Source organism: Coregonus clupeaformis, chromosome 34, assembly GCF_020615455.1.
Source record: "Coregonus clupeaformis isolate EN_2021a chromosome 34, ASM2061545v1, whole genome shotgun sequence".
Classification (NCBI taxonomy): Eukaryota; Metazoa; Chordata; class Actinopteri; order Salmoniformes; family Salmonidae; genus Coregonus; species Coregonus clupeaformis.
The window spans coordinates 13,779,651-13,805,930 of NC_059225.1; the positions used below are offsets into that span (position 1 = coordinate 13,779,651).

A 26,280-nucleotide genomic window follows, 5' to 3' on the forward strand; every position below is an offset into this window, starting at 1 on the left:
GCATAACTGCAGAAGGATTACTGACTTCGAATGATTCATCATGGTTCGCGTTTTCAACACCACAAACAGAAAATACATCCCTCCCTACTCATTACAAAGGCTTGACAATCTCCAAATGTCATTAAACGTTTTGGTGTTTTGTAACAAGATGTCTCTTTCCATTCATCGATTGGCCGGTGGGCAGTTTGGACCCTGGAATTATATTAGAGTGGAGTGGATGAACATGCGCAGGTAGCCTACAGGAGACTTTTGAAGTAGCCTAATCAGATTAATTGTGACTGGTTGTATTAATGCCACAAATAAAGGGTAATACTGTACATTTTAAAAGTTAAATGACAAATATTTAGGATATATTGAAGCGTTAGGTTCGAGGTCGAGGAATAGCCGCTCAGATTGGAAACGCGCGTTAAGCTTTCCTGAGTTTACAGCCTAGAATTGTACTCAATTGTACTAAAGTGAAAACAATAATGCAATATTCATTTCTTTGTAGTGTTGTAGTCTAGTCTAGGTAGCAGGGTTTCCATTAGCCCTTAATTGCCGGCTTTTGGCTGATAAAATAAATAAAAAGCTCATAAATAAAATTGTAGGCGGACAAATTGTGAGAGAGAGTGAGAAAGGAGCCTTGACATATTCTACTGTTGATTGCAAAGATGGAGGCCTTTTCAATGAAGTAAAACTGAAAGTTAGAGAGTATATAGTGAAAAGCATGTAACCTTTTAGTCGCAAAGTAGTTTACTTGGCTGTGCTAGTTAAAGAATGTAGCAATATTGGTCGCATCCATGTGGGCTGCACAATCATTCACTTCACACAAAACGTTATATTTTTTATGAGGCTAAAATCATGATTTGGTCAAACAGTAAAGTACATTATCATCATGATTCCTGTAATGAATGTGTCTGCCTCCCTGCTGGGACCTGCTGCTGTGTAGAGCGGACCACACTCTCTCTCCTTTCACAGGGGAAAAAATGCTCTGGATAAAGAAAAGTGTTCTGATTGTATAACATTTAAAAATCCAATTGCTGGAAAACACAGCTATCCTGTTGTCACAGATGGAGAGGGTATGTTCTCAGCTTTCTATAGGTATACTTCTTACTGTTCAAACCTCATTTTGAGCTCAATGGCAACTATTTTACAAACAAGATATTGGAGATGGCTTTGAGATATGGAGAGCGTGAAATGCCTCATTGGGTGGTAGGCTACAATTGCACCACCCCTATATAGCCCTGGACTGTTCAGTGTTGTGTTGTGTGTGATTGTTAGTGTCATGTCGTGTACTCGCTCTTTGTTGTTCTCTAGCTCAGTGTTAAGTAAACCTTTACATTGTTGATTCCTGCATCTGCGTCCTGCCTCTTCGTATCCTCAGTAATCATCACAAAATCACACACCAATAACGAAGATGGATGCAGCAGGTAATCCTCCTGGAGTTTCCCAGCGCCTCGACCAGCACCAGCAGCAGATTGCCCAGCTGAACGCCGCCATGCAGGAAGTGCTCCAAACGCTGCATAAACTGACCATCGCTCCGGTGCCACCTCAGGGTGCGGCGAGTGCACCCAGTCCCCATCCTCCCGTGCTATCACCAACATCTGTGGAACCACCTGCCCACTGAGGATACGAAGCGGCAGGACGCAGATGCAGGAATCAACAATGTAAAGGTTTACTTCACACTGAGCAAGAGAACAACAAAGAGCGAGCACACCTGCAGGATCATTTGAGACCAGCCACCCGGACAGCTGATGAAACTGAGGAGTATTTATTTCTGTAATAAAGCCCTTTTGTGGGGAAAAACTCATTCTGATTGGCTGTGCCTGGCTCCCCAGTGGGTGGGCCTATGCCCACCCATGGCTGCGCCCCTGCCCAGTCATGTGAAATCCATAGATTAGGGCCTAATGAATTCATTTCAATTGACTGAGTTCCTTATATGAACTGTAACTCAGTAAAATCGTTAAAATTGTTGCAGGTTGCGTTTATATTTTTGTTCAGTACATATGTTTGCTCAGTCTGGCAGTAACTCAGAACTATCAAAGGAAAAAGATCTCTCTTTCGACTGCTGCTGACAACTACATCATAATAATTATATGCATCGCATTTTGTCGTAATTTAATTTTGTCAGATTAATTCATGTTTATTTCTAAAGATTAACACATGTTTTAGCTTATTTTTTCTTCTTCTATGTAACCAGTCAGGCAACAACCCATACTGTACTGGCAGAGGCTAAGGAGTTGGACCTGTGGCAGGAGTTTGACCTAAGGTCGAAAGGTGGCCGGTTCAAATCCCGGGCCAGGCGCAGGAAAAAAGGGGAGAATTGATCTGACAACTGAAGGCTGCTGGGTTCACATCCTTGTAACATTTCCCTACCGTTGGGCCCTTGAGTAAGGCCCTTAACCCCACAACTTGCTCTCCATCCAGGGGCGCTGCACTGCCACTTCAGTCTGCTTTCCACCAGACACTGGGAGATTTAGTCACCTTTCAGCAGGACAATAACCTAAAACACAAGGCCAAATCTACACTGGAATTGCTTACCAAGACAGTGACTGTTCCTGAGTGGCCGAGTTACAGTTTGGACTTAAATATGCTTGGAAATCTATGGCAAGACTTGAAAATGGCTGTCTAGCAATGATCAACAACCAATTTGACAGAGCTTGAATAATTTTGAAGAGAATAATGGGCAAATATTGTACAATCCAGGTGTGGAGAGCTGTTAGAGACTTACCAAGAAAGACTCACAGCTATAATCACTGGCAAAGGTGATTCTAACATTTATTGACTCAGAGGTGTGAATACTTATATAAAATAGATATTTCTGTATTTCAGTTTCAATACATTTGCAAACATTTCTAAAAACATGTTTTCACTTTGTCATTATGGGGTATTGTGTGTAGATCGGTGAGAAAAAAAATCAATTTAATAAATGTTGAATTCAGGCTGTAACACAACAAAATGTGGAATAAGTCAAGGAGTATGAATACTTTCTGAAGACACTATAAGTGCCTTGTTGCAAACAGGATGCATGTTTTGGAATATTTGTATTCTGTACACGCTTCCTTCTTTTCACTCTGTCTTTTAGGTTTATTATTGTGGAGTAACTAGAATAATGTGGATCCATCCTCAGTTCTCATATCACAACCATTAAACTCTGTAACTGTTTTAAAGTCACCATTGGCCTCATGGTGAAATCCCTGAGAAGGTTCCTTCCTCTCCAGCAACTGAGTTAGGAAGGAAGCCTGTATCTTTGTAGTGACTAGGTGTATTGATACACCATCGAAAGCCAAAACAATAACTTCACCATGCTCAAAGGAATATTCAGCATCTGCTTTATTTGTAATTTTTTTACACATTTACCAATCCGTAAACTTCACTGCGAGGCATTGAACAATCTCCCTGGTCTTTGTGGTTGAATCTGTGCTTGAAATGCACTACTCGATGGAGGGACCTTACAGATAATTGTACAGTGGGGCAAAAAAGTATTTAGTCAGCCACCAATTGTGCAAGTTCTCCCACTTAAAAAGATGAGAGAGGCCTGTAATTTTCATCATAGGTACACGTCAACTATGACAGACAAATTGAGAAAAGAAAATCCAGAAAATCCCATTGTAGGATTTTTAATGAATTTATTTGCAAATTATGGTGGAAAATAAGTATTTGGTCACCTACAAACAAGCAAGATTTCTGGCTCTCACAGACCTGTAACTTCTTCTTTAAGAGGCTCCTCTGTCCTCCACTCGTTACCTGTATTAATGGCACCTGTTTGAACTTGTTATCAGTATAAAAGACACCTGTCCACAACCTCAAACAGTCACACTCCAAACTTCACAATGGCCAAGACCAAAGAGCTGTCAAAGGACACCAAAAACAAAATTGTAGACCTGCACCAGGCTGGGGAAGACTGAATCTGCAACAGGTAAGCAGCTTGGTTTGAAGAAATCAACTGTGGGAGCAATTATTAGGAAATGGAAGACATACAAGACCACTGATAATCTCCCTCGATCTGGGGCTCCATGCAAGATCTCACCCCGTGGGGTCAAAATGATCACAAGAACGGTGAGCAAAAATCCCAGAACCACACGGGGGGACCTAGTGAATGACCTGCTGAGAGCTGGGACCAAAGTAACAAAGCCAACCATCAGTAACACACTACGCCGCTAGGGACTCAAATCCTGCAGTGCGAGACGTGTCCCCCTGCTTAAGCCAGTACATGTCCAGGCCCGTCTGAAGTGCATTTGGATGATCCAGAAGAGGATTGGGAGAATGTCATATGGTCAGATGAAACCAAAATATAACTTTTTTGGTAAAAAACTCAACTCGTCATGTTTGGAGGACAAAGAATGCTGAGTTGCATCCAAAGAACACCATACCTACTGTGAAGCATGGGGTTGGAAACATCATGCTTTGGGGCTGTTTTTCTGCAAAGGGACCAGGACGACTGATCCGTGTAAAGGAAAGAATGAATGGGGCCATGTATCGTGAGATTTTGAGTGAAACCCTCCTTCCATCAGCAAGGGCATTGAAGATGAAACGTGGCTGGGTCTTTCAGCATGACAATGATCCCAAACACACCGCCCGGGCAACGAAGGAGTGGCTTCGTAAGAAGCATTTCAAGGTCCTGGAGTGGCCTAGCCAGTCTCCAGATCTCAACCCCATAGAAAATATTTGGAGGGAGTTGAAAGTCTGTGTTGCCCAGCGACAGCCCCAAAACATCACTGCTCTAGAGGAGATCTGCATGGAGGAATGGGCCAAAATACCAGCAACAGTGTGTGAAAACCTTGTGAAGACGTACAGAAAACGTTTGACCTGTGTCATTGCCAACAAAGGGTATATAACAAAGTATTGAGAAACTTTTGTTATTGACCAAATACTTATTTTCCACCATCATATGCCAATAAATTCATTAAAAATCCTACAATGTGATTTTCTGGATTTTTTTTTCTAATTTTGTCTGTCATAGTTGACGTGTACCTATGATGAAAATTACAGGCCTCTCTCATCTTTTTAAGTGGGAGAACTTGCACAATTGGTGGCTGACTAAATACTTTTTTTCCCCACTGTATGTGTGGGGTACAGAGATAGGGTAGTCATTCAAAAATCATGTTAACCACTATTATTTTTTTATTTTACCTTTATTTAACTAGGCAAGTCAGTTAAGAACAAATTCTTATTTCAATGACGGCCTACACCGGCCAAACCCGGATGACGCTGGGCCAATTGTGCGCCGCCCTATGGGACTCCCAATCATGGTCGGTTGTGATACAGCCTGGAATCGAACCAGGGGGTCTGTAGTGACGCCTCAAGCACTGAGATGCAGTGCCTTAGACCACTGTGCAGAATGAGTCCATGCAAATTATTATGCGATTTGTTAAGCACATGTTTTATTGCTGAACTTATTTAGGCTTGTCAAAACAAAGGGGTTGAATACTTTTCAGCTTACAATTTTGTATAATTTGTTTTACAAAATATACACAAAGACATCCACTTTGACATTATGGGGTATTGTGTGTAGATCAGTGACACAGAATCTCAATTTAATACATTTTTTATTCAGGCTGTAACACAACAAAATGTGGAAAAAGTAAAGAAGTGTGAATACTTCTGAAGGCAATGTATAATGCAAGCGATAGAAATCTTTATGGTTCTATAAGGAACCTTTTTTTCTAAGAGTCAGTGTATCTGACAAGTATAAAGAAATTCACATCGGAGTCGCATGCCGCCGGCATATGTCTATCTCTCTCTTTCTGGGGCTAGGCCTAAGCTACTTTTCCTTTATATGTATTTTTTAAATATTAATATAATACAGTGGACACCTAAGCCTATAGGCCTATGCATGCAATGCCCTGATGCATTTAGTGCTCAAATCTGTGACAGCTGAACCGTGAGTTTTTATTTTTATTTTAGGAAAGTAAAAACCAATAATAGGCTGTTTTTAAGGGCGCGTAAATGTGGCTCATTTGACCAATATCCCTTGTTTATTGATGGAACTGACTGCGTGGGTGGAAGGCCTAACGGGATAATTATGCACCCAATGCATATGGATGACAGGGTAAATGTATCCCCTCCTTGTTCGGGCAGGCTTCGGCATTCGTCGTCACCGGCTTACTAGCCACTGCCGCTCCATTATTCATCATTCCATTTGTCTTGTCTTGTCAATTACACACACCTGGTTCATATCCCCTCATTAGTCCATGTATAAGTGTTCCCTCTGCCCCCTTGTCCTTGTGGGTGATTGTTTTATGTGAGTTGAGTGTAGCTCGGTGGAGCTACCCGTACCTTGTATTGCCGGGGTAGATTGTTTCCCCTGTGCCTGTATTTTGTTGTCGCTATCCAGCGCAACTGTGTACGATGGAATAAACTCTGTATTCAGTGATTTACCCTCCTGCGCCTGACTCCTTCTAATCACAGTCATCACACTCAGTCACTTGTCTGGCGCCAAATGTTCCACATGGAAACCCTGCTAGGTTGGATAATTGTATTGTCCCTAAGGCCATACAAATGTAATTAATTGTATACAGTGGTGGAAAAAGTACCCAATTGTCATACTTGAGTGAAATTAAAGATACCTTAATAGAAAATGACTCAAGTAAAAGTGAAAGTCACCCAGTAAAATACCACTTGAGTAAAAGTCTAAAAGTATTTGGTTTTAAATATACTTAGGTATCAAAAGTAAATGTCATTGTTAAAATATACGTAAGTATCAAAAGTAAAAGTAAAAGTATACATCATTTCAAATTCCTTATATTAAGCAAACTAGACGGCACCATTTTCTTGTTTTTTAAATTCACGGATTCCTAGGGGCACACTCCAACACTCAGACATCATTTACAAACAGCCGATGTATCGTGCCAATAGGGTTAACTTAAGCCACTTGGTAGGAATTGTATCATGGCTCATATAGAAAGATTGTGACAGTATAATGGTTTTGGAATGAGTCACAGGGACCAGGGTTTGAGTCCCAGTCAAGGTGCCGCCCTAATCCACTATATTGGTGTCAGGTGTTAGAGACCAGAGTTGACTGTATACTAAGCACAGAAAAGCCTAGTGCATAAGGGAAGTACCAAAACACCTTGATAGGGGATGTGCATGCAAGCAGATGAGGAAATATGGCTACATGGAAGAAAATATATAGTAAAACCTGAAAAATGGGGAATGTAAACCAGGGGAAAAATGCACTTCCCTCCCCTCAAATAAAATCAGATTTTATTTATCACGTGCTGAATACAACTGGTGTAGAAGACTTTAGAGTGAAATGCTTGCTTATGAACCTTATCCAACGATGCAGAGTTTAAAAATAATAATACAAAATTGAATAGTAACTAACACAAGAGGAATAAAATAAAATACACAAGAATGGAGCTATATAGAGTGAGTACCAGTACCAGATCAATGTGCAGAGGTACAAGGTATTTGAGGTAGATATGTACATGAAGGCAAGGGAAAGTGACTAGGCATCCGGATAGATAATAATATGAGTAAAATAAAGAACACAGTAGCAGCAGCAAATGATGAGTGTAAAAGTGTGTGTGTGTGTGTATCTATTTGTGTTTGTGTTGTGTCGGTATGTGTGTGTTATGTGTGTGTGTGTGCGTATATAGTCTATGTGAATGTGTGTGGGTTTTGTGTGGGAGTGACAGTGTAGTGTGTGTGAGTGAGTGTGTATATGATGTGTATATAAAGTCTAGTGAGTGTGTGTAGGGTCAATGCAAGATAGTTTGGGTACCATCATTTGCTATTTAGCGGTCTGTCTCGGAGCCTGTTGGTCCGAGAGCCGATGCTCCGGTACCGTTTGCTGGATGGTAGCAGAGTGAACAGTCTATGGCTTCGGTGGCTGACACCACCTGATATAGAGGTCCTGGATGGCAGGGAGCTCGGCCCCAGTGATGTACTGGGCTGTCCGCACCACCCTCTGTAGCGTCAAAGATGTTTATAACAAAACCAAGGTAGACCACAGCCGTCGTTTCAAATGGGAACAAATGAGTTATAGTGGGCAGATCAAGCAAGGAGGTGGGCAGAGCCAAGCACGAGCTAGCAAGATCCTATTGGCACATTCTAGCATGCATTTAATAACTCAATTAGCTTTTGCACTCCTTCTAAACAACGCTATTTTTTAAAACTTTGGCAAAGGGTAAAGTCTACAAAACGTAGTCCACTCTGTTCGTAACAGATTCTAGTTTTGGGAACAGAAAACTGTATCGATGTGGATGGGGGCGTGCTCTCCCCTCTTTGTCCTATAGTCAACGATCAGCTCTTTGGCCTTACCGAAGTTGAGGGATGTTGTTGTCCTGGCACCACACTGCTAAGTCTCTGACCTCCTCCCTGTAGGCTGATTCATCGGCGTCGGTGATCAGACCTACCACCTTCGTGTCGACAGCAAACTTGATGATGGTGTTGGGTGTGCGGCCACACAGTCGTAGGTGAACAGGGAGTACAGGAGGGGACTAAGCACACAACCCTGAGGGGCCCCCATGTTGAGGATCAATGTGGTGGAAGTGTTGTTGCCTACCCTCACCACCTGGGGCCAGCCCATCAGGAAGTCCAGGATCTAGTTGCAGAGAGAGGGGTTCAGTCCCAGGGTCCCTAATTGGTGATGAGTTTGAATGGGACTATGGTGTTGAACGCTGAGCTGTAGTCTATGAACAGCATTCTCACATAGTTATTTCCACTCTTGTCCAGGTGGGAGAGGGCAGTGTGAAGTGCAATTGAGATTGCGTCAACTGTGGATCTGTTGGGGCGATATGCGAATTGGAGTGGGTCTACGGTGTCTGGGATGATGGTGTTGATGTGTGTCATGACCAGCCTTTCAAGCACTTCATAATTACAGATATGAGAGCTACAGGGCGATAGTAATTTAGGCAGGTTACCTTGGAGCTCTTGGGAACAGGGACAATGGTGGGCAATTTGAAACATGTTGGGATTACAGACTGGGACAAGGAGAGATTGAAAATGTCTGTGAAGACACCTGCCAGCTGGTCTGTGCATGCTTTGAGAACACGCCCTGGTATTCCATCTAATTGTTAACCTGTTTAAACGTTTTGCTCACATCGGCCATGGATAGCAAGATCACACAGTCATCTGGAAAAACAGGGGCTTTCACGCAAGGCACAGTGTTATAATCCTCGAAGCGAGCATGAAAGGCATTTAGCTCATTTGGGAGTTCTGCATCGCTGGGCAACTCATGGCTGGGCTTCCCTTTGTAATCCATTATCGTCTGCAAGCCCTGCCATATACGATGTGCATCGTAGCTGGTGTAATAGGATTCTACCTTCCTCCTATATTGTCCTTTTGCATGTTTGTAGCGGGATTTCTTGTATGCATCCATGTCCGTGTCCCAGTCACTTTAAGCGGTAGCTCTAGCCTTTAGCCCAGCTAAAGGAAATTGCCTGTAATCCATGTTTTTTGGTTTGGATACGTTTTTATAGTCACTGTGTGGACGACATCGTCTATGCACTTATTGATGAAGCCCGTGACAGTTGTGGTAAACACCTCAATGTTATTGGATGCATCCCGGAACATATCCCAGTATGTACTAGCAAAACAGTCTTGTAGCCTCGCGTCTGCTTCGTCCGACCACTTCCGTATTGAGCGCATCACTGGTACTTCCTGTTTGAGCTTTTGTTTGTAAACAGGAAGCAATAAAATAAATCACACACCCTCCCCAAAGCCAAAAAATAAATTAGACAACCGTCCCCTATTTTGGACCAGCCCCTCCACCCCAGTACATTTCGAACTATCCCTTAATAACTCTATAAGGATTTATGAGTTATAAAGTTGTAGCCTAATAAATGACAAATAGCCTACATGGCAGTCAACATTGGGGGGTAAATTTTGTCTCTCAGAAGCAATTTTTTCATGGAATATTTATTGTTGAAAGTGATGACTCAACAACATATCAGTTACTGTTACATAGAGTATATACAGTGCATTTGGAAAGTATTCAGACCCCTTGACTTTTTCCATATTTTGTTACGTTACAGCCTTATTCTAAAATTGATTAAATCGTTTTTTTTCTTCATCAATCTACACACAACACCCCGTAATGACAAAGCAAAAATACGTTTTTAGAAGTTTTAGCAAATTAATTTTATTAAAATTAAAAACAGAAATATTACATTCACATAAGTATTCAGACCCTTTAGGCAGTACTTTGTGGAAGCACCTTTGGCAGTGATTGCAGCCTCGAGTCTTCTTGGGTATGACGCTACAAGCTTGGCACACCTGTATTTGGGGAGTTTCTCCCGTTCTTCTCTGCAGATCCTCTCAAGCTCTGCCAGGTTGGATGGGGAGCATCGCTGCATCGCTTTTTTCAGGTCACTCCAGAGATGTTAGATCGGGTTCAAGTCCAGGCTCTGGCTGGGCCACTCAAGGACATTCAGAGACTTGTCCAGAACCCACTCCTGCGTTGTCTTGGCTGTGTGCTTAGGCTCGTTGTCCTGTTGGAAGGTGAACCTTCGCCCCAGACTGAGGTCCTGAGTGCTGTGGAGTAGGTTTTCATCAAGGATCTCTCTGTACTTTGCTCCATTCATCTTTCCCTTGATCCTGACTAGTCTCCCAGTCCCTGCCGCTGAGAACTACCCCACAGCATGATGCTGCCACCACCGAGTTTCACCGTAGGGATGGTGCCAGGTTTCCTCCAGATGTGACGCTTGGTATTCAGGCCAAAGAGTTCAATATTAGTTTAATCAGACCAGAGAATCTTGTTCCTCATGGTCTGAGAGTCCTTTAGGTGCCTTTTGGCAAACTAAACAGGTTGTCATGTGCCTTTTACTGAGGAGTGGCTTCCGTCTGGCCACTCTATCATAAAGGCCTGATTGGTGGAGTGCTGCAGAGATGGTTGTCCTTCTGGGTTCGCCCATCTCCACAGAGGAACTCTGGAGCTCTTTCAGAGTGACCATCGGGTTCTTGGTCACCTCCCTGACCGAGGCCCTTCTCCCCCGATTGCTCAGTTTGGCCGGGTGGCCAGCTCTAGGAAAAGTCTTGGTGGTTCCAAACTTCTTCCATTTAAGAATGATGGAGGCCACTGTGTTCTTGAGGACCTTCATTGCTGCAGAAAGGTTTTGGTACCCTTCCCCAGATCTGTGCCTCAACGCAATCCTGTCTCGGAGCTCTACGGACATTTCCTTCAACCTCATGGCTTGGTTTTTGCTCATGTAGACAGGTGTTTGCCTTTCCAAATCATGTCCAATCAATTGAATTTACCACAGATGGACTCCAATCAAGTTGTAGAAACATCTCAAGGATGATCAATGGAAACAGGATGCACCTGAGCTCAATTTCGAGTCTCATAGCAAAGGGTCTGAATACTTATGTAAATGTAATATTTCAGCTTTCTATTTGTAATAATTTTGCAAAAATGTCTAAAAACCTGTTTTTGCTTTGTCATTATGGGGTATTGTGTGTAGATTGATGAGGGGGGGAAAAAACAATTTAATCCATTTTAGAATAAGGCTGTAACGCAACAAAATGTGGAAAAAAAAAGGGAAGGGGTCTGAATACTTTCCAAATGCACTGTAGCTGAGCCTGTGTAGCCTAGGTAGCCGTTCAGCCATGGGTGTGCAACATCCTAAATTGTCAGAAAATGCAAAAATGGTGGTGGAAAATTGTGTTTCATTAAGAAAGTATGCATATTTTCCCCGTATTTTCCGCCACCATTTTTGGAGGAAAATGATGCCTTCACAGCCTGAATGGAGGATGCTTTATGTACGAGCCGGTCCACAGGGGACACAAGTGTATTGCCGGTAATGCACATAATGCCTAGACGACAGAGCAGGCTGCCTAGGCTAGATCCAGTGTAGAGCTAGACATACAGAGACAGAGATATGGAGAACATATGGCCATATGGTTTAGGCCTACACTCTAAAAGAAGGCTAGGTTAAAAACCAACCCAATTTGGATAATTTGGTAACCCAGTGCTGGCTAAATATTGGACAGAACACACGCTGAGTTATTTTGACCCAGCCAGCTGGGTTGCGCGAATAACCCAACAAGTTGGGTTGTTGGGGTTACCCAAATATGGGTTAATTTTACCGTCAATTGGGTATTTTTTACTCTCATGCTGGGTTGATTTAGCAGCTGGATCTTTTTGAATGTAATCCTAAAGTTATTTTCAGGAGGCATGGCTTATTAGGGGCGTGGCTTTCAGCTAGATCTTATTGGTCACTCGTGAGAGTAAATGTTATTCCTGTTCATGTTAAGTTTACATTCTGCAAATTCTACATTTCCAGATTTCCTTTTTTGTGCTTTAGACATTATTCTGACCCGCTGGGTCATATCTCAATAACCCAGCACCAATAATCCAGCATCAATAACCCAGCTGTTTTTAAAGAAAACAACCCAACTAAGTGACCCAACGCCTGCAACCCAGCTGTTGGGTCAACCAAACAACACAGTGTACACTGTATGTTTGTGGGCAGGGTTGATTGGCTTAAGGGGACCAGAGCTGCGTCTAACATGTGTCAATCACTCCTGATCTTCATTCCTATAACTGCTTTACATACAGTCCACTCATTAAAGGGTATTTTTGAAGATGGTATAGATGGTAATAACATAGTAATTACCTAGTAATAATATTTTATATGGGATTCATTGAAGTAGACACCAGAAAGTACACATTGCTACCACGTAATTTCGTAGTAAATACCAGTTGAAATAGGACTATAAAATAAAGGGTGTTGTAATTGACTCAGGTGATGATGTGGCTCTGGATCCAGGTGGTGAACTTATTAACGCGGGTGTAGACGCCTGGTAGGCTGGGTCTGCCGCACCCCGCCCCCCAACTCACAATGCCTGTGAGGAACCATCGCCCCTCGGGGGCCCTGCACGACAGAGGACCCCCTGAGTCCCCCTGGGGAGGGCGAAAAGGGCACAATAAGGATTAGGGCCTATGGGTAAAGGGGATAAGGGCATACTAAGAATGAGGGCTAAATGGCACACTTAATGTAAAGGGCATAGGGGAATAAGAGCACACTAAGTTTGAGGGTGGTTGTTGACCACTCACCCTGCAGGCATCCTGCTGTCCAGAGGGGACTCCGGCACACAGCATGCGGGGCGAGATGGGGCCGTACCTCCTTTTACATTCACTCTGATCCAGGACGGACACCTCCGCCTTCTGTAACACTGTGGGAAGGGTCTTATCTGAGGAGAGAAGAGGGGAACATGATCTGCATGTGAGAGGCCTAGTATATCAAACTCTGCATATCCATGGTTCTGATGTACACATTGTTAGTCGTGGTTCTGTCTCTCACCCTCCTCAGAGCGGTACCCCCAGCCTGTGACCCAGCAGCGGTGTGCTTGTGTGAGGGTCTGTGAGGTGGCCGGCAGACACACAGGCTGGATGAGGGAGCTGAGGGAGGAGGGCCAGGGGTTCCTCAGCTGCAACAGGGCGATGTCATAGTCAAAGGTCAGCCCGTTGTAGTACTTGTGCACAACGATGCGCTGAATCTCTGCCACGTGCCTGGCACTACCCTGGGACAGCATTCCCAGGTGGGCGCTCCACTGGCGCGGGTCTGACAGCCTGGGAGGGTCAAGAGGAAGTGGTTAGAGGTCAAAGGTTATGGCTGAACAGGGAACATGTAAATAAACTTTATTAAATTAAGTGAAAAGCTCATTTTGTTCATTACTGTCATTGCCAGAGAAAAGTTGCATGTGGATGATGATGTTGAGCTGGGGTCAATCTGTTATCAGTGGTCAGTATGTACCTGGTCCACTTCTATTCAGTACAGTAGTTATAACATGGTCATAATGTGGTCAGTCAGTCTGTAGACTGCATACACACCTGTCCCTGCTGAAGCAGTGTGCTGCTGAGATGAGCCAATCAGAAGAGAGGACAGAGGCTCCACAGTACAGGTAGCCAGAGAAGTGCAAGCTGACCTGCCATGGCCACTCCCCCTCCAGGGCATTGACTCCACCTACCACCCGAAGACCCGAGGCCGAGTCCACTTTCTTCACAGGAGAGGGCCGGCCACAGGCTGTGATGCAGATCGTTAATAAAACTTTGGAAAATGTGTATACTATGTGTTTTTGTAGGAATATCTCAGTCTGTCTATCTGTGTATATAAATGTATGTTGGTGTGTGTGTATGTGTGTATGTGTATGTGTATGTGTATGTGTATGTGTATGTGTATGTGTATATGTATGTGTGTGTGTGTGTGTGTGTGTGTGTGTGTGTGTGTGTGTGTGTGTGTGTGTGTGTGTGTGTGTGTGTGTGTGTGTGTGTGTGTGTGTGTGTGTGTACAGCGACTGTGTGTCTGTGTGTAGTAAAGTACAGTACACGTGTGCTGAGTCACTTCTATGACAGACAGGTCTGCCGCAGCCTTATTAAAAATTATAGCTCTATGAGGTGTGTGTGTGATCAAAGCCTAGGCTGCTCCCATCACAGCATATTAACAGCTAACACAGAGAGCCAATACCATCACATCATAGAACACAGAGAGCCAATACCATCACACCATATTACCAGTAAACACAGAGAGCCATTACCATCACACCATATTACCAGTAAACACAGAGAGACATTACCATCACAGCATATAACACAGAGAGACATTACCATCACATCATATAACACAGAGAGCCATTACTATCACAGCATATTAACAGCTAACACAGAGAGACATTACCATCACATCATATAACACGGAGAGCCATTACCATCACGGCATATTAACAGCTAACACAGAGAACCATTACCATCACAGCATATAACACAGAGAACCATTACCATCACAGCATATAACACAGAGAGCCATTACCATCACAGCATATAACACAGAGAGCCATTACCATCACACCATATTACCAGTAAACCCAGAGAGCCATTACCATCACAGCATATTACCAGTAAACACAGAGAGTCATTACCATCTCACCATATTACCAGTAAACACAGAGAGCCATTACATCACAGCATATTACCAGTAAACACAGAGAGTCATTACCATCACACCATATTACCAGTAAACACAGAGAGCCATTACCATCACAGCATATTACCAGTAAACACAGAGAGTCATTACCATCACACCATATTACCAGTAAACACAGAGAGCCATTACCATCACAGCATATAACACAGAGAGCCATTACCATCACATCATATAACACAGAGAGCATTAACATCACATAATATTACCAGTAAACACAGAGAGCCATTACCATCACATCATATAACACAGAGAGCCATTACCATCACAACATATTACCAGTAAACCCAGAGAGCCATTACCATCACAGTATATTACCAGTAAACCCAGAGAGCCATTACCATCACACCATATTACCAGTAAACACAGAGATCCATTACCATCACATCATATAACACAGAGAGCCATTACCATCACAGCATATAACACAGAGAGCCATTACCATCACATCATATAACACAGAGAGCCATTACCATCACACCATATTACCAGTAAACACAGAGAGCCATTACCATCACAGCATATTACCAGTAAACACAGAGAGCCATTACCATCACACCATATTACCAGTAAACACATAGAGCCATTACCATCACAGCATATTACCAGTAAACACAGAGAGTCATTACCATCACAGCATATTACCAGTAAACCCAGAGAGCCATTACCATCACAGCATATTACCAGTAAACACAGAGAGTCATTACCATCTCACCATATTACCAGTAAACACAGAGAGCCATTACCATCACAGCATATAACACAGAGAGCCATTACCATCACATCATATAACACAGAGAGCCATTACATCACATAATATTACCAGTAAACACAGAGAGCCATTACCATCACATCATATAACACAGAGAGCCATTACAATCACAGCATATTACCAGTAAACCCAGAGAGCCATTACCATCACACCATATTACCAGTAAACACAGAGAGCAATTACCATCACATCATATAACACAGAGAGCCATTACCATCACAGCATATAACACAGAGAGCCATTACAATCACATCATATAACACAGAGAGCCATTACCATCACAGAATATTACCAGTAAACACAGAGACCCATTACCATCACATCATATAACACAGAGAGCCATTACCATCACAGCATATTACCAGTAAACACAGAGAGTCATTACCATCACACCATATTACCAGTAAACACAGAGAGCCATTACCATCACATCATATAACACAGAGAGCCATTACCATCACAGCATATAACACAGAGAGCCATTACCATCACATCATATAACACAGAGAGCCATTACCATCACAGAATATTACCAGTAAACACAGAGACCCATTACCATCACATCATATAACACAGAGAGCCATTACAATCACACCATATTACCAGTAAACACAGACAGCCATTACCATCACAACATATTACCTGTAAACACAGAGAGCCATTACCATCACAGCATATTACCTGTAAACACAGAGAGCCATTACCATCACAGCATATTAACAGCTAACACAGAGAGCCATTACCATCACAGCATATAACACAGTGAGCCATTACCATCACAGCATATAACACAGAGAGCCATTACCATCACAGCATATAACACAGAGAGCCATTACCATCACAGCATATAACACAGAGAGACATTACCATCACATCATATAAGACAGAGAGCCATTACCATCACAGCATATAACACAGAGATCCATTACCATCACGGCATATTACCAGTAAACACAGAGAGCCATTACCATCACACCATATTACCAGTAAACACAGAGAGACATTACCATCACAGCATATTACCAGTAAACACAGAGAGACATTACCATCACAGCATATAACACAGAGAGACATTACCATAACATCATATAACACAGAGAGCCATTACTATCACAGCATATTAACAGCTAACACAGAGAGCCTTTACCATCACATCATATAACACAGAGAGCCATTACCATCACGGCATATTAACAGCTAACACAGAGAATCATTACCATCACAGCATATAACACAGAGAACCATTACCATCACAGCATATAACACAGAGAGCCATTACCATCACAGCATATAACACAGAGAGCCATTACCATCACACCATATTACCAGTAAACCCAGAGAGCCATTACCATCACAGCATATAACACAGAGAGCCATTACCATCACAGCATATAACACAGAGAGCCATTACCATCACAGCATATAACACAGAGAGACATTACCATCACATCATATAACACAGAGAGCCATTACCATCACAGCATATTACCAGTAAACACAGAGAGACATTACCATCACAGCATATAACACAGAGAGCCATTACCATCACGGCATATTACCAGTGAACACAGAGAGCCATTACCATCACACCATATTACCAGTAAACACAGAGAGACATTACCATCACAGCATATTACCAGTAAACACAGAGAGACATTACCATCACAGCATATAACACAGAGAGACATTACCATAACATCATATAACACAGAGAGCCATTACTATCACAGCATATTAACAGCTAACACAGAGAGCCTTTACCATCACATCATATAACACGGAGAGCCATTACCATCACGGCATATTAACAGCTAACACAGAGAATCATTACCATCACAGCATATAACACAGAGAACCATTACCATCACAGCATATAACACAGAGAGCCATTACCATCACAGCATATAACACAGAGAGCCATTACCATCACACCATATTACCAGTAAACCCAGAGAGCCATTACCATCACAGCATATAACACAGAGAGCCATTACCATCACAGCATATAACACAGAGAGCCATTACCATCACAGCATTTAACACAGAGAGACATTACCATCACATCATATAACACAGAGATCCATTACCATCACAGCATATTACCAGTAAACACAGAGAGACATTACCATCACAGCATATAACACAGAGAGCCATTACCATCACGGCATATTACCAGTAAACACAGAGAGCCATTACCATCACACCATGTTACCAGTAAACACAGAGAGACATTACCATCACAGCATATTACCAGTAAACACAGAGAGACATTACCATCACAGCATATAACACAGAGAGACATTACCATAACATCATATAACACAGAGAGCCATTACCATCACACCATATTACCAGTAAACACAGAGAGTCATTACCATTACATAAAAATTTTAGTCATTTAGCAGACGCTCTTATCCAGAGCGACTTACAGTTAGTGAGTGCATACATTTTTCATACTGGCCCCCCATGGGAATCGAACCCACAACCCTGGCGGTGCAAGCGCCATGCTCTACCAACTGAGCTACAGGAGGCCATCACAGCATATTACCAGTAAACACAGAGAGCCATTACCATCACAGCATATTACCAGTAAACACAGAGAGCCATTACCATCACACCATATTACCAGTAAACACAGAGAGCCATTACAGTGGGGGCAGCTACAGTACCCTACTAAATAACTGCAGCATAATGAAAATACACAGGGTCAGTGTGGGGATTATTTGGGGCTGGCTAGACTGACTGAAACTGAAGATAAGTGGTAGAGATTAAAGTGGTTGAGATTCAAGGTTTGATCTTTTTTTTATATATATATATATATATATATATATATATATATATAGAGAGAGAGAGAGAGAGAGAGAGAGAGAGAGAGAGAGGTTTAGTTGCCATAAAATGGTATGTGTTCACGCTGTAGTTGAGATTAACCAAATGAATGGTTATGTTGTGGTTGAGTTGTGGTTGTGTTCCGGTTGAGGACTCACCACAGTCCCTCTCGTCACTGTGGTCTGTGCAGTCGATGATTCCGTCACACCTGGCGTTCTTTTTCAGGATGCAGGACCCACTGTTACACCTGTACCTGATGTCAGAGCAGCTCGTCTCTGTACAACACCAGGGAACACACACTCAGTATACTAGCAAGTGATACTAGCAAGAGCAGTGATACTAGCATCAGCAGTGATACTAGCAAAAGCAGTGATACTAGCAAGAGCAGTGATACTAGCATCAGCAGTGATACTAGCAAGAGCAGTGATACTAGCAAGAGCAGTGATACTAGCAAGAGCAGTGATACTAGCAAGAGCAGTGATACTAGCAAGAGCAGTGTGCGGGTTTCGTCTTTTTTCTCAAACACTACATGACCAAAAGTATGTGGACACCTGCTCTTCGAACATCTCATTCCAGAATCATGGGCATTAATATGGAGTTGGTCCCCCCTTCGCTGCTATAACAGCCTCCACTCTTCTGGGAAGGCTTTCCACTAGATGTTGGAACATTGCTGCGGGGACTTGCTTCCATTTAGCCACAAAAGCATTCCTAAGGTCGGCACTGATGTTGGGCGATTAGGCCTGGCTTACAGTTGGCGTTCCAATTCATCCCAAAGGTGTTCAGTGGGGTTGAGGTCAGGGCTCTGTGCAGGCCAGTCAAGTTCTTTCACACCGATCTCGACAAACCATTTCTGTATGGACCTCGCTTTGTGCACGGAGGCATTGTTATGCTGAAACAGGAAAGGGTCTTCACCAAACTGTTGCCACAAAGTTGGAAGCACAGAATCATCTAGAATGTCAGTGTATGCTGTAGCGTTAAGATTTCCCTTCACTGGAACTAAGGGGCTTAGCCCGAACCATGAAAAACAGCCCCAGACCATTATTCCTCCTCCATCAAACTTTACAGTTGGCACTATGCATTCGGACAGGTAGCTTTCTCCTGGCATCCACCAAACCCAGTTTCGTCTGTCGGACTGCCAGATGCTGAAGCGTGATTCATCACTCCAGAGAACGAGTTTTCACTGATGACGCTTGGCATTGCACATGGTGATCTTAGGCTTGTGTGCAGCTGCTCGGCCATGGAAACCCATGTCATGAAGCTCCAGATGAACAGTTATTGTGCTGACGTTGCTTCCAGAGGCAGTTTGGAACTCGGTAGTGAGTGTTGCTTCAGCACTCGGCGGTCCCGTTCTGTGAGCTTGTGTGGCCTACCACTTTGCAACTATGCCGTTGTTGCTCCTAGACGTTTCGACTTCACAATAACAGAACTTACAGTTGACCGGAGCAGCTCTAGCAGGGCAGAAATTTGACGAACTGACTTGTTGGAAAGGTGGTATCCTATGTCCCTGAGCTCTTTAGTAAGGCCGTTCTACTTCCAATGTTTGTCTATGGAGATTGCATGGCTGTGTGCCCGATTTTATACACCAGTCAGCAACGGGTGTGGCTGAAATAGACGAATCCACTCATTTGAAGGGGTGTCCACATACTTTTGTATATATAGTGTGCACACATATAAAAACAGGATAGGATTCCTTTCTACCCAGAGTGCAGTTGGTTTCGTCCCTGCCGTCGATGCAGTCTCTCTCTCCGTTGCACATGTACAGTGGGTGAAGAGGACTGGAGCCTCCACAGTTCTTACTAGGCCTTGCTGAAAGGGAAAATATACATTTAAAGGAATATATCAGTTTATAACAACAATTTTGCTGATGTCAATACTGAAGTTCTAGCATTTATGCTGCTGTTGTTAATTCCTGTTTACATACCGCAGAAGACCTCGTCACTCTCATCCTGACAGTCGTCCAGACCGTCACAGCGCCGGGTCTTCTCCACACACAGCCCTGTGGAGCACAGGAAATGGCCCTCTGCACACGCTGGGGGAGACAGGGGTGAGGGAAGGGGGAGACAGGGGTGAGGGAAGGGGGAGACAGGGGGTGGGAAGGGGGAGACAGGGGGAGGGAAGGGGGAAAGAGAGGGAGGGAAGGGGGAAAGAGAGGGAGGGAAGGGGTAGAGAGAGAGAGGGAGGGAAGGAAGGGGGAGGCAGGGGTGAGGGAAGGGGGAGACGGGGGGGGACAGGGGGAGGGAAGGGGGAGACAGGGGCATAGTAGGAGAGAGAGGTGAGTGTGCAGTGTGGTTCTTCTACTGTCTCAGGACTATGGTAGTGAAATTAAAATGAATACAGAAATTAACAAGATGCAGATTCAGTGAAGGTGATGGGTAAGGAAGTAGTGAGAGATGGAAGGAAGCAAGATAGAGAAAGAGGTCCTAATGAAGTTCTTACGTTGGCTGATGTTGAAGCTACTGGATTCGGCCTGGAAGGGCTGGTCAGAGCTCCGGGAGCTGCTGCGGAACTCCACCTCAGCGTTTTGGTCAGGGATACGGAACACTGTGGTGTGGCCTATGTAGCTGCCGCAGTATCTATGGACACCAGCACACAATCAATCAATCAAATAACGAACCAATCTGGAAATCAATCTGTCCATTCGTTCTGGATATGGGACACAAAATACACATACATTAAAACAGACAGTCATGCACACACACACACACACACACACACACACACACACACACACACACACACACACACACACACACACACACACACACACACACACACACACACACACACACACACACACACACACACACACACACACACACACACACACACACACACACACACACACACACACACACTTACATTATCTCCTTGACCTTCCACCAGCCATGCTCACAGGCCGTTATGTCCTTCAGCTTCAGGACATAGTTCTGGAACTTCAGAGCTACTCCCAGAGCACTGTGGGGGGTCTGTGGACAACAACACATGAAGCCTGTTGACGTTTCATCAATATAAGTAAATGGGGAGAATGTGAGCTAAAAATACTTAAATACCTTAAACCTCCATGTGCAGGAGCACTGAGGGGGCAGTAGGCTGGGGTAGAAGGGACTGGAGATCTGACCAGAGAAACCTGGCTCTGCCTGGGTCTCTATGTCAGTCACACGTTCTGGTAGGGAGACACACAGCAACGAGATAAAATACCAGTCTGTCAGTAGGAGAGTATTATTGTGAGAGAATCTGTCTTACGTTCCTCAGCGATGGCCTGGAAGTGTCCTCTGAAGTTCTTGTTGCCCTGGGTCATCCTGAAGGACAGCAGCATGACGTTGGATGTGGAGACCAGAGACAGGGACTGGGACACCGGCTCACACACCCTACAGGACATGGACAGTGTTAGAGACTGTTCAGTCGGTCGGTCGGTCGGAGTTCTGTCAGTCTGTCTATGTATCTCTGTCTGTCTATTCACTATTCACACACCCGTAGATCCATTCATCCACAGTCACACTGACTCACCTGTAGAGAGTGCGCCCCCTCATGGGCAGCAGGGCGTCGTACACGGTGAGGGCGTCGCTGACACAGTCGCTGGGCTCAATGAGCAGGGATGTAATGGTGAGGCGGATCAGAGAGTCAGGGGTAGACGTCAGCTTGACGTAGCAGCTCAGACCTCCCCATGATGAGTAGACGTTTAGGGGAACACTGGAGCCTGGCAGGCTGCCATATAGCTTGTCCACACACTGAGAGCCTGGAGCACAGAGGGAGGGAGGAGGGCTTTGGCTTCAACTCTCACTGTACCACAGCCATGCTAATAAGTATGAACATAGTGAACATAATGTGGCAAAAAAACTAACTGATTCATTGACTTAACTCACCTGCTGCAATTGATGTGTAATCTGATCGTAGAGCAGCTGAGGAGGAAAAAATAACATCAACAAAGGATATATTGAGATCACACAAACCTACCCCACAGACATACACACTCACCATTAACGAGTATGGAATCTATATCTACGGGCAGGGTCAGAAGGTACCCTATAGAGGACCTGTTCTTCAGGCTGGTGAGGACTGAGTCTCTGAGGATAGCTCCTACACACTCCTCACACACGGCTGGAGTCTTCAGGCTCGGCACCACAAACACCATCCAGAAATGCACCAGCAGACCACCCTTGTTATCACTGTGAGGAGAGAGAGAAAAATATATATGTGTGCAAGGGTTTGTTCCAACCAAACACTATAACATCTGATTCAACCAATCAGTGACTGATTCACAGTGTACCTGAGGTCTGATATGGTGGTGAGTTTGTAGAGTTTAGACACTGAGGACATTCTGTACACACTGCTCACCTATGGGGGGATACTATTAGTCACCATGAACATAATGAAGGACTTTTATTTCTACCCTATAGATGTAGCTGAGAGCTCCAAGCTTAGGGTGTGTATTTGACCAGTGCTGAAAATAGTAAATCATCTCATACTCACCACGTGCTGTATCTTGTTTGCCATGGAAACAAACTCATGGGACTCTGCCTGGCGGTATTCGGGGATAAAATCTACATTGGCAACACGGAACATTCCGGCAAAATACACTCCGCTGTTGCTCTCCCTGCGAACTGAGAATAAATATACAATGTAATTAACTATTCAATCAATAATTAAATCAAGAAGATTTAGAGAACTAAAATATTTGTGAAAATGTGTGCATGTGAGAAGGATGTTGTGTTTGAGTCTCCCTGTAAGTTAACTCACATATGAAGACCCAGAGCAGTGACCACACAATGACCACGACCACAAACACGACCACGGTGATCAGGATGGTCAGGTTCTGGAGGTTCCACAGAGGAGCCCAGCTCTTCCTGGGCAGCTGGGTCCTGATGCGTGACATACGTCTGGCCCTGCTGCGGGCGTTGTACCTCCTACAGAGCCCCTGGAGGGTGTGGTCCACCGTGGCCACCTCCACAGACACATCCTCAACCTGGAGATCATACAGGAACATCACATGCAATATAGCACATCAGCAACATGTAGTAGCAACAACATCATTGCATCCGCAATCTAGACATCCTTTTATTTCCCCACACTGCAAAACACCATAACATAAGAAGACCGGTTCTTTCAAATAGAGAATAAAGTGCCACTGTCTTGGTGGGCCAGTATACTGTAAGTCACCAACACTCTCAACACTAACCAAATGCAGATTGAACATATGTGTTGTATTGTATCATCAACAGAGCACAGACTGTTTAATGTATGCAGTATGTATGCTAATCAACCACAGATATCGTGGCAACAAAGGGTGTTTGATTACAGTTACAGTGGTTAGTAGATGCAAATGAAATTGGCATGGATCCAACTAGGTCTTCCCGAGACTTTGTGATCAAATGGGTATTAAATGTTTTTCTCAAGGAAGGCCTTATAAACAGGACCTGTGACTAATACTGCTCTTGGGGACTGGAGGGGCAGAAAACAATGATCAAGTAAAGCAGGGATATGGTGGGGAAGGAAGGACTGGTCAGATGGCCTATGTACGGAATATTTCCATTTTTACCCGTGCGTAATGGCGGTACAGGGAAAACTGGAGTCGAATATTGAAAGTAGTAGGGGAGTGAATGTTGCATGGAGAAAATCGGACCTCTCAGAAATGAAAACGGATGGCCCTCCCTTCAGCTAAATATATTGTGATGTCACGAGAGGCTGTGTCCTGGAGGGACGTTACATCCCCCTGAGATGGCTGCAAACCCAGACAGCTATGGCTCCATCTGCTGGTATGGTCGGGAACTCCAACCCTCTATGGCCAATCTTCCCACGCAGCTGAAACCAATCAGGAGCTGATGAGCTGAAGGTTTGGGAGGGTGAAGAGACACAGTCTCCAACCTGGGCTCTCTGGAGGACAAGAGTGCTGCACGTCCACTTCCATGAGGAATATAAGGATTTGGAGATACTTACCTTTGGGAAATACTCACCTTTGGATATATGCACCTGTGGAAATACGTGAGAGACATTTGGAAGGACTTTTTGCTGGGTTGGCCACTAGCTGCAACGTGGACTACAGTAAGGCTGGGGAAAAGTTATCTGAGCGAGTGAGAATCATGATTTTGGATGTGGAAGAGACATCCCTGAACTGTTAACCCTTAAAGAGCCACAAGAGAACAGAATTTTGTTATATTTTCGTTAATTTCCCAAGACCTATAATAAAATCCTTGTTTTGTTTGAACCTTGTCTCCTTGCACTACTTGAGCAATCCCGCTGAAAGCTGTGTAGCCTCTCGTGACGTCACAGATGGTGGAGAATACGGGCACGCTCAAGCGTTAATAGTGCATGTCAGAGGAGGATACCGAAGGTTTGATCACCCAGTTTTCCAAGTTGGCCGTAGGCTCCCCGCCCGACTGAAATGGAGGACATATTGAAAGCCCTTGTTGCTGGCCAGCAAGCCCAGATGCAAGCAAACGTGGCTCTCTTGGAGGAGCAAAAGAAAGCCAACCTTCTGAAGGCAGAGAGAATTGCAGTTGCAGAGACAGAGGGGTGTCCAAAATACCCGCCCAATAAAGGCAAGTGACTTTATATCTAAGATGGGAGCTACCGATGACATTGAGGCATACCTGCATGCATTTGAGGCCACGGCCACTAGGGAAGCCTGGCCCAAGCAACAGTGGGTTGGTCTGTTAGCCCCCCTTTCTAACCGGGGAATCGCTGAATGCTGTCCGGGACCTGGGCCCTGACCAGGTTACTGACTATGATGCCCTGAAGTCTGAGATCCTCAGCAGATATGGACTCACAAAGTTTGGTATGGCCCAGCGCTTTCACAGCTGGACCTTCCAACCAGACCAACCTCCTCGGGCGCAGATGCATGAACTTGTCCGAATCGCAAGGAAATGGCTGGATCCGCAGAGGAATACAGCAGCGGCGGTGGTGGAGGCCGTTGTGGTGGATCGTTACCTACGCGCCCCTGCCTTATGAGGCAAAACGGTTCATCAGTCAACAGGCCTTGACCACGGCTGATCTGACCGTGGAAGCTGTGGAAAAGTACCAGGCCACAGCGGAGATGCTGAATGCTTCCCGAAAAAGACCCCAGGAGGGCGGCCCCACCACAAATGGGAAGAACCCGTCCAAAGGGACCCCAAGGTCTCGAACCCAGCCACGTCAGGACTTATCCCGGCTCCAGGGGGAGCCAGAAACCAGGCGGGTCCAAGAAGAGTACACCAGGAGGGGGAAACTCGACAGTGTTACCGGTGTGGGGAGATGGGACATATCTCCTGGCAGTGTGGGAAACCAGCCGATGAACCTATGCCCACTGCGGAGTCCTCCAGCTCAGCACCCACACACCATTTTGCCTCGCTCTTGGGAGTCGTAGATGGCGGCCCAGATCGACCCCCACCTGCCCGGTAACTGTGAATCACCATGATGTGGAGGCCTTACTGGATTCTGGTAGCCGGGCCACCCTGGTGCGTAAGGATTTGGTGGGCCCAACGTGTCTGACCCCGGGGAAAGTCCTCCCAGTTTCCTGTGTCCATGGAGACACCAGAGAATACCCCATGACTGAACTTACAATGACCAGCACACGGGGAACCATACACACGACGGCGGGGGGTGGTTGATTCCCTCCCCGTCCCTGTCCTAATTGGACGAGACTGCCCAGCCTTTTACCCACTCTGGAGAGAGTCTCAGGAGAGGATAACCCGAGTACCTCGGAAACGGAGAGGCAAGACTCATCCTGGGAAGGCTCCGGTGCAATCCTCCGAATTACTCACTCCCCGCCCGGGCTCTGATAGGGATGGCAGGTGCCCAGACCGA

The 26,280-nt window shown here is 44.7% G+C and overlaps 1 protein-coding gene across 1 annotated transcript; it reads right to left on the reverse strand.

Annotated features, from left to right (window-relative positions):
- Nucleotides 1-12,664: 12,664 nt before the first annotated feature.
- Nucleotides 12,665-23,389, reverse strand: tmprss7 (transmembrane serine protease 7). The gene is made up of 17 exons (XM_041861272.1): nt 23,239-23,389; nt 22,972-23,102; nt 22,769-22,836; nt 22,477-22,667; nt 22,365-22,400; nt 22,009-22,237; nt 21,745-21,869; nt 21,552-21,664; nt 21,361-21,467; nt 20,938-21,074; nt 20,423-20,530; nt 20,200-20,307; nt 18,660-18,776; nt 13,757-13,949; nt 13,227-13,495; nt 12,980-13,116; nt 12,665-12,826 (listed from the first exon to the last, which is right to left on the reverse strand). The coding sequence occupies exons 1-17, from the start codon at nt 23,372-23,374 to the stop codon at nt 12,665-12,667; spliced, it is 2,367 nt and encodes a 788-aa protein (XP_041717206.1). The 5' UTR covers nt 23,375-23,389.
- Between the last annotated feature and the right edge of the window lie 2,891 nt (nt 23,390-26,280).

What these genes read in the sequence shown, in the direction of transcription:
- tmprss7 (XM_041861272.1), bottom strand. Translation starts at nt 23,374, where the DNA reads ATGTCACGCATCAGGACCCAGCTGCCCAGGAAGAGCTGGGCTCCTCTG. An exon ending in AGATTCCATACTCGTTAATG is followed by an intron (nt 22,401 to 22,476) that starts GTGAGTGTGTAT and finishes TTTCCTCCTCAG; the next exon opens with CTGCTCTACGATCAGATTAC. An exon ending in TGGAAGGTCAAGGAGATAAT is followed by an intron (nt 21,075 to 21,360) that starts GTAAGTGTGTGT and finishes TGGTGTCCATAG; the next exon opens with ATACTGCGGCAGCTACATAG.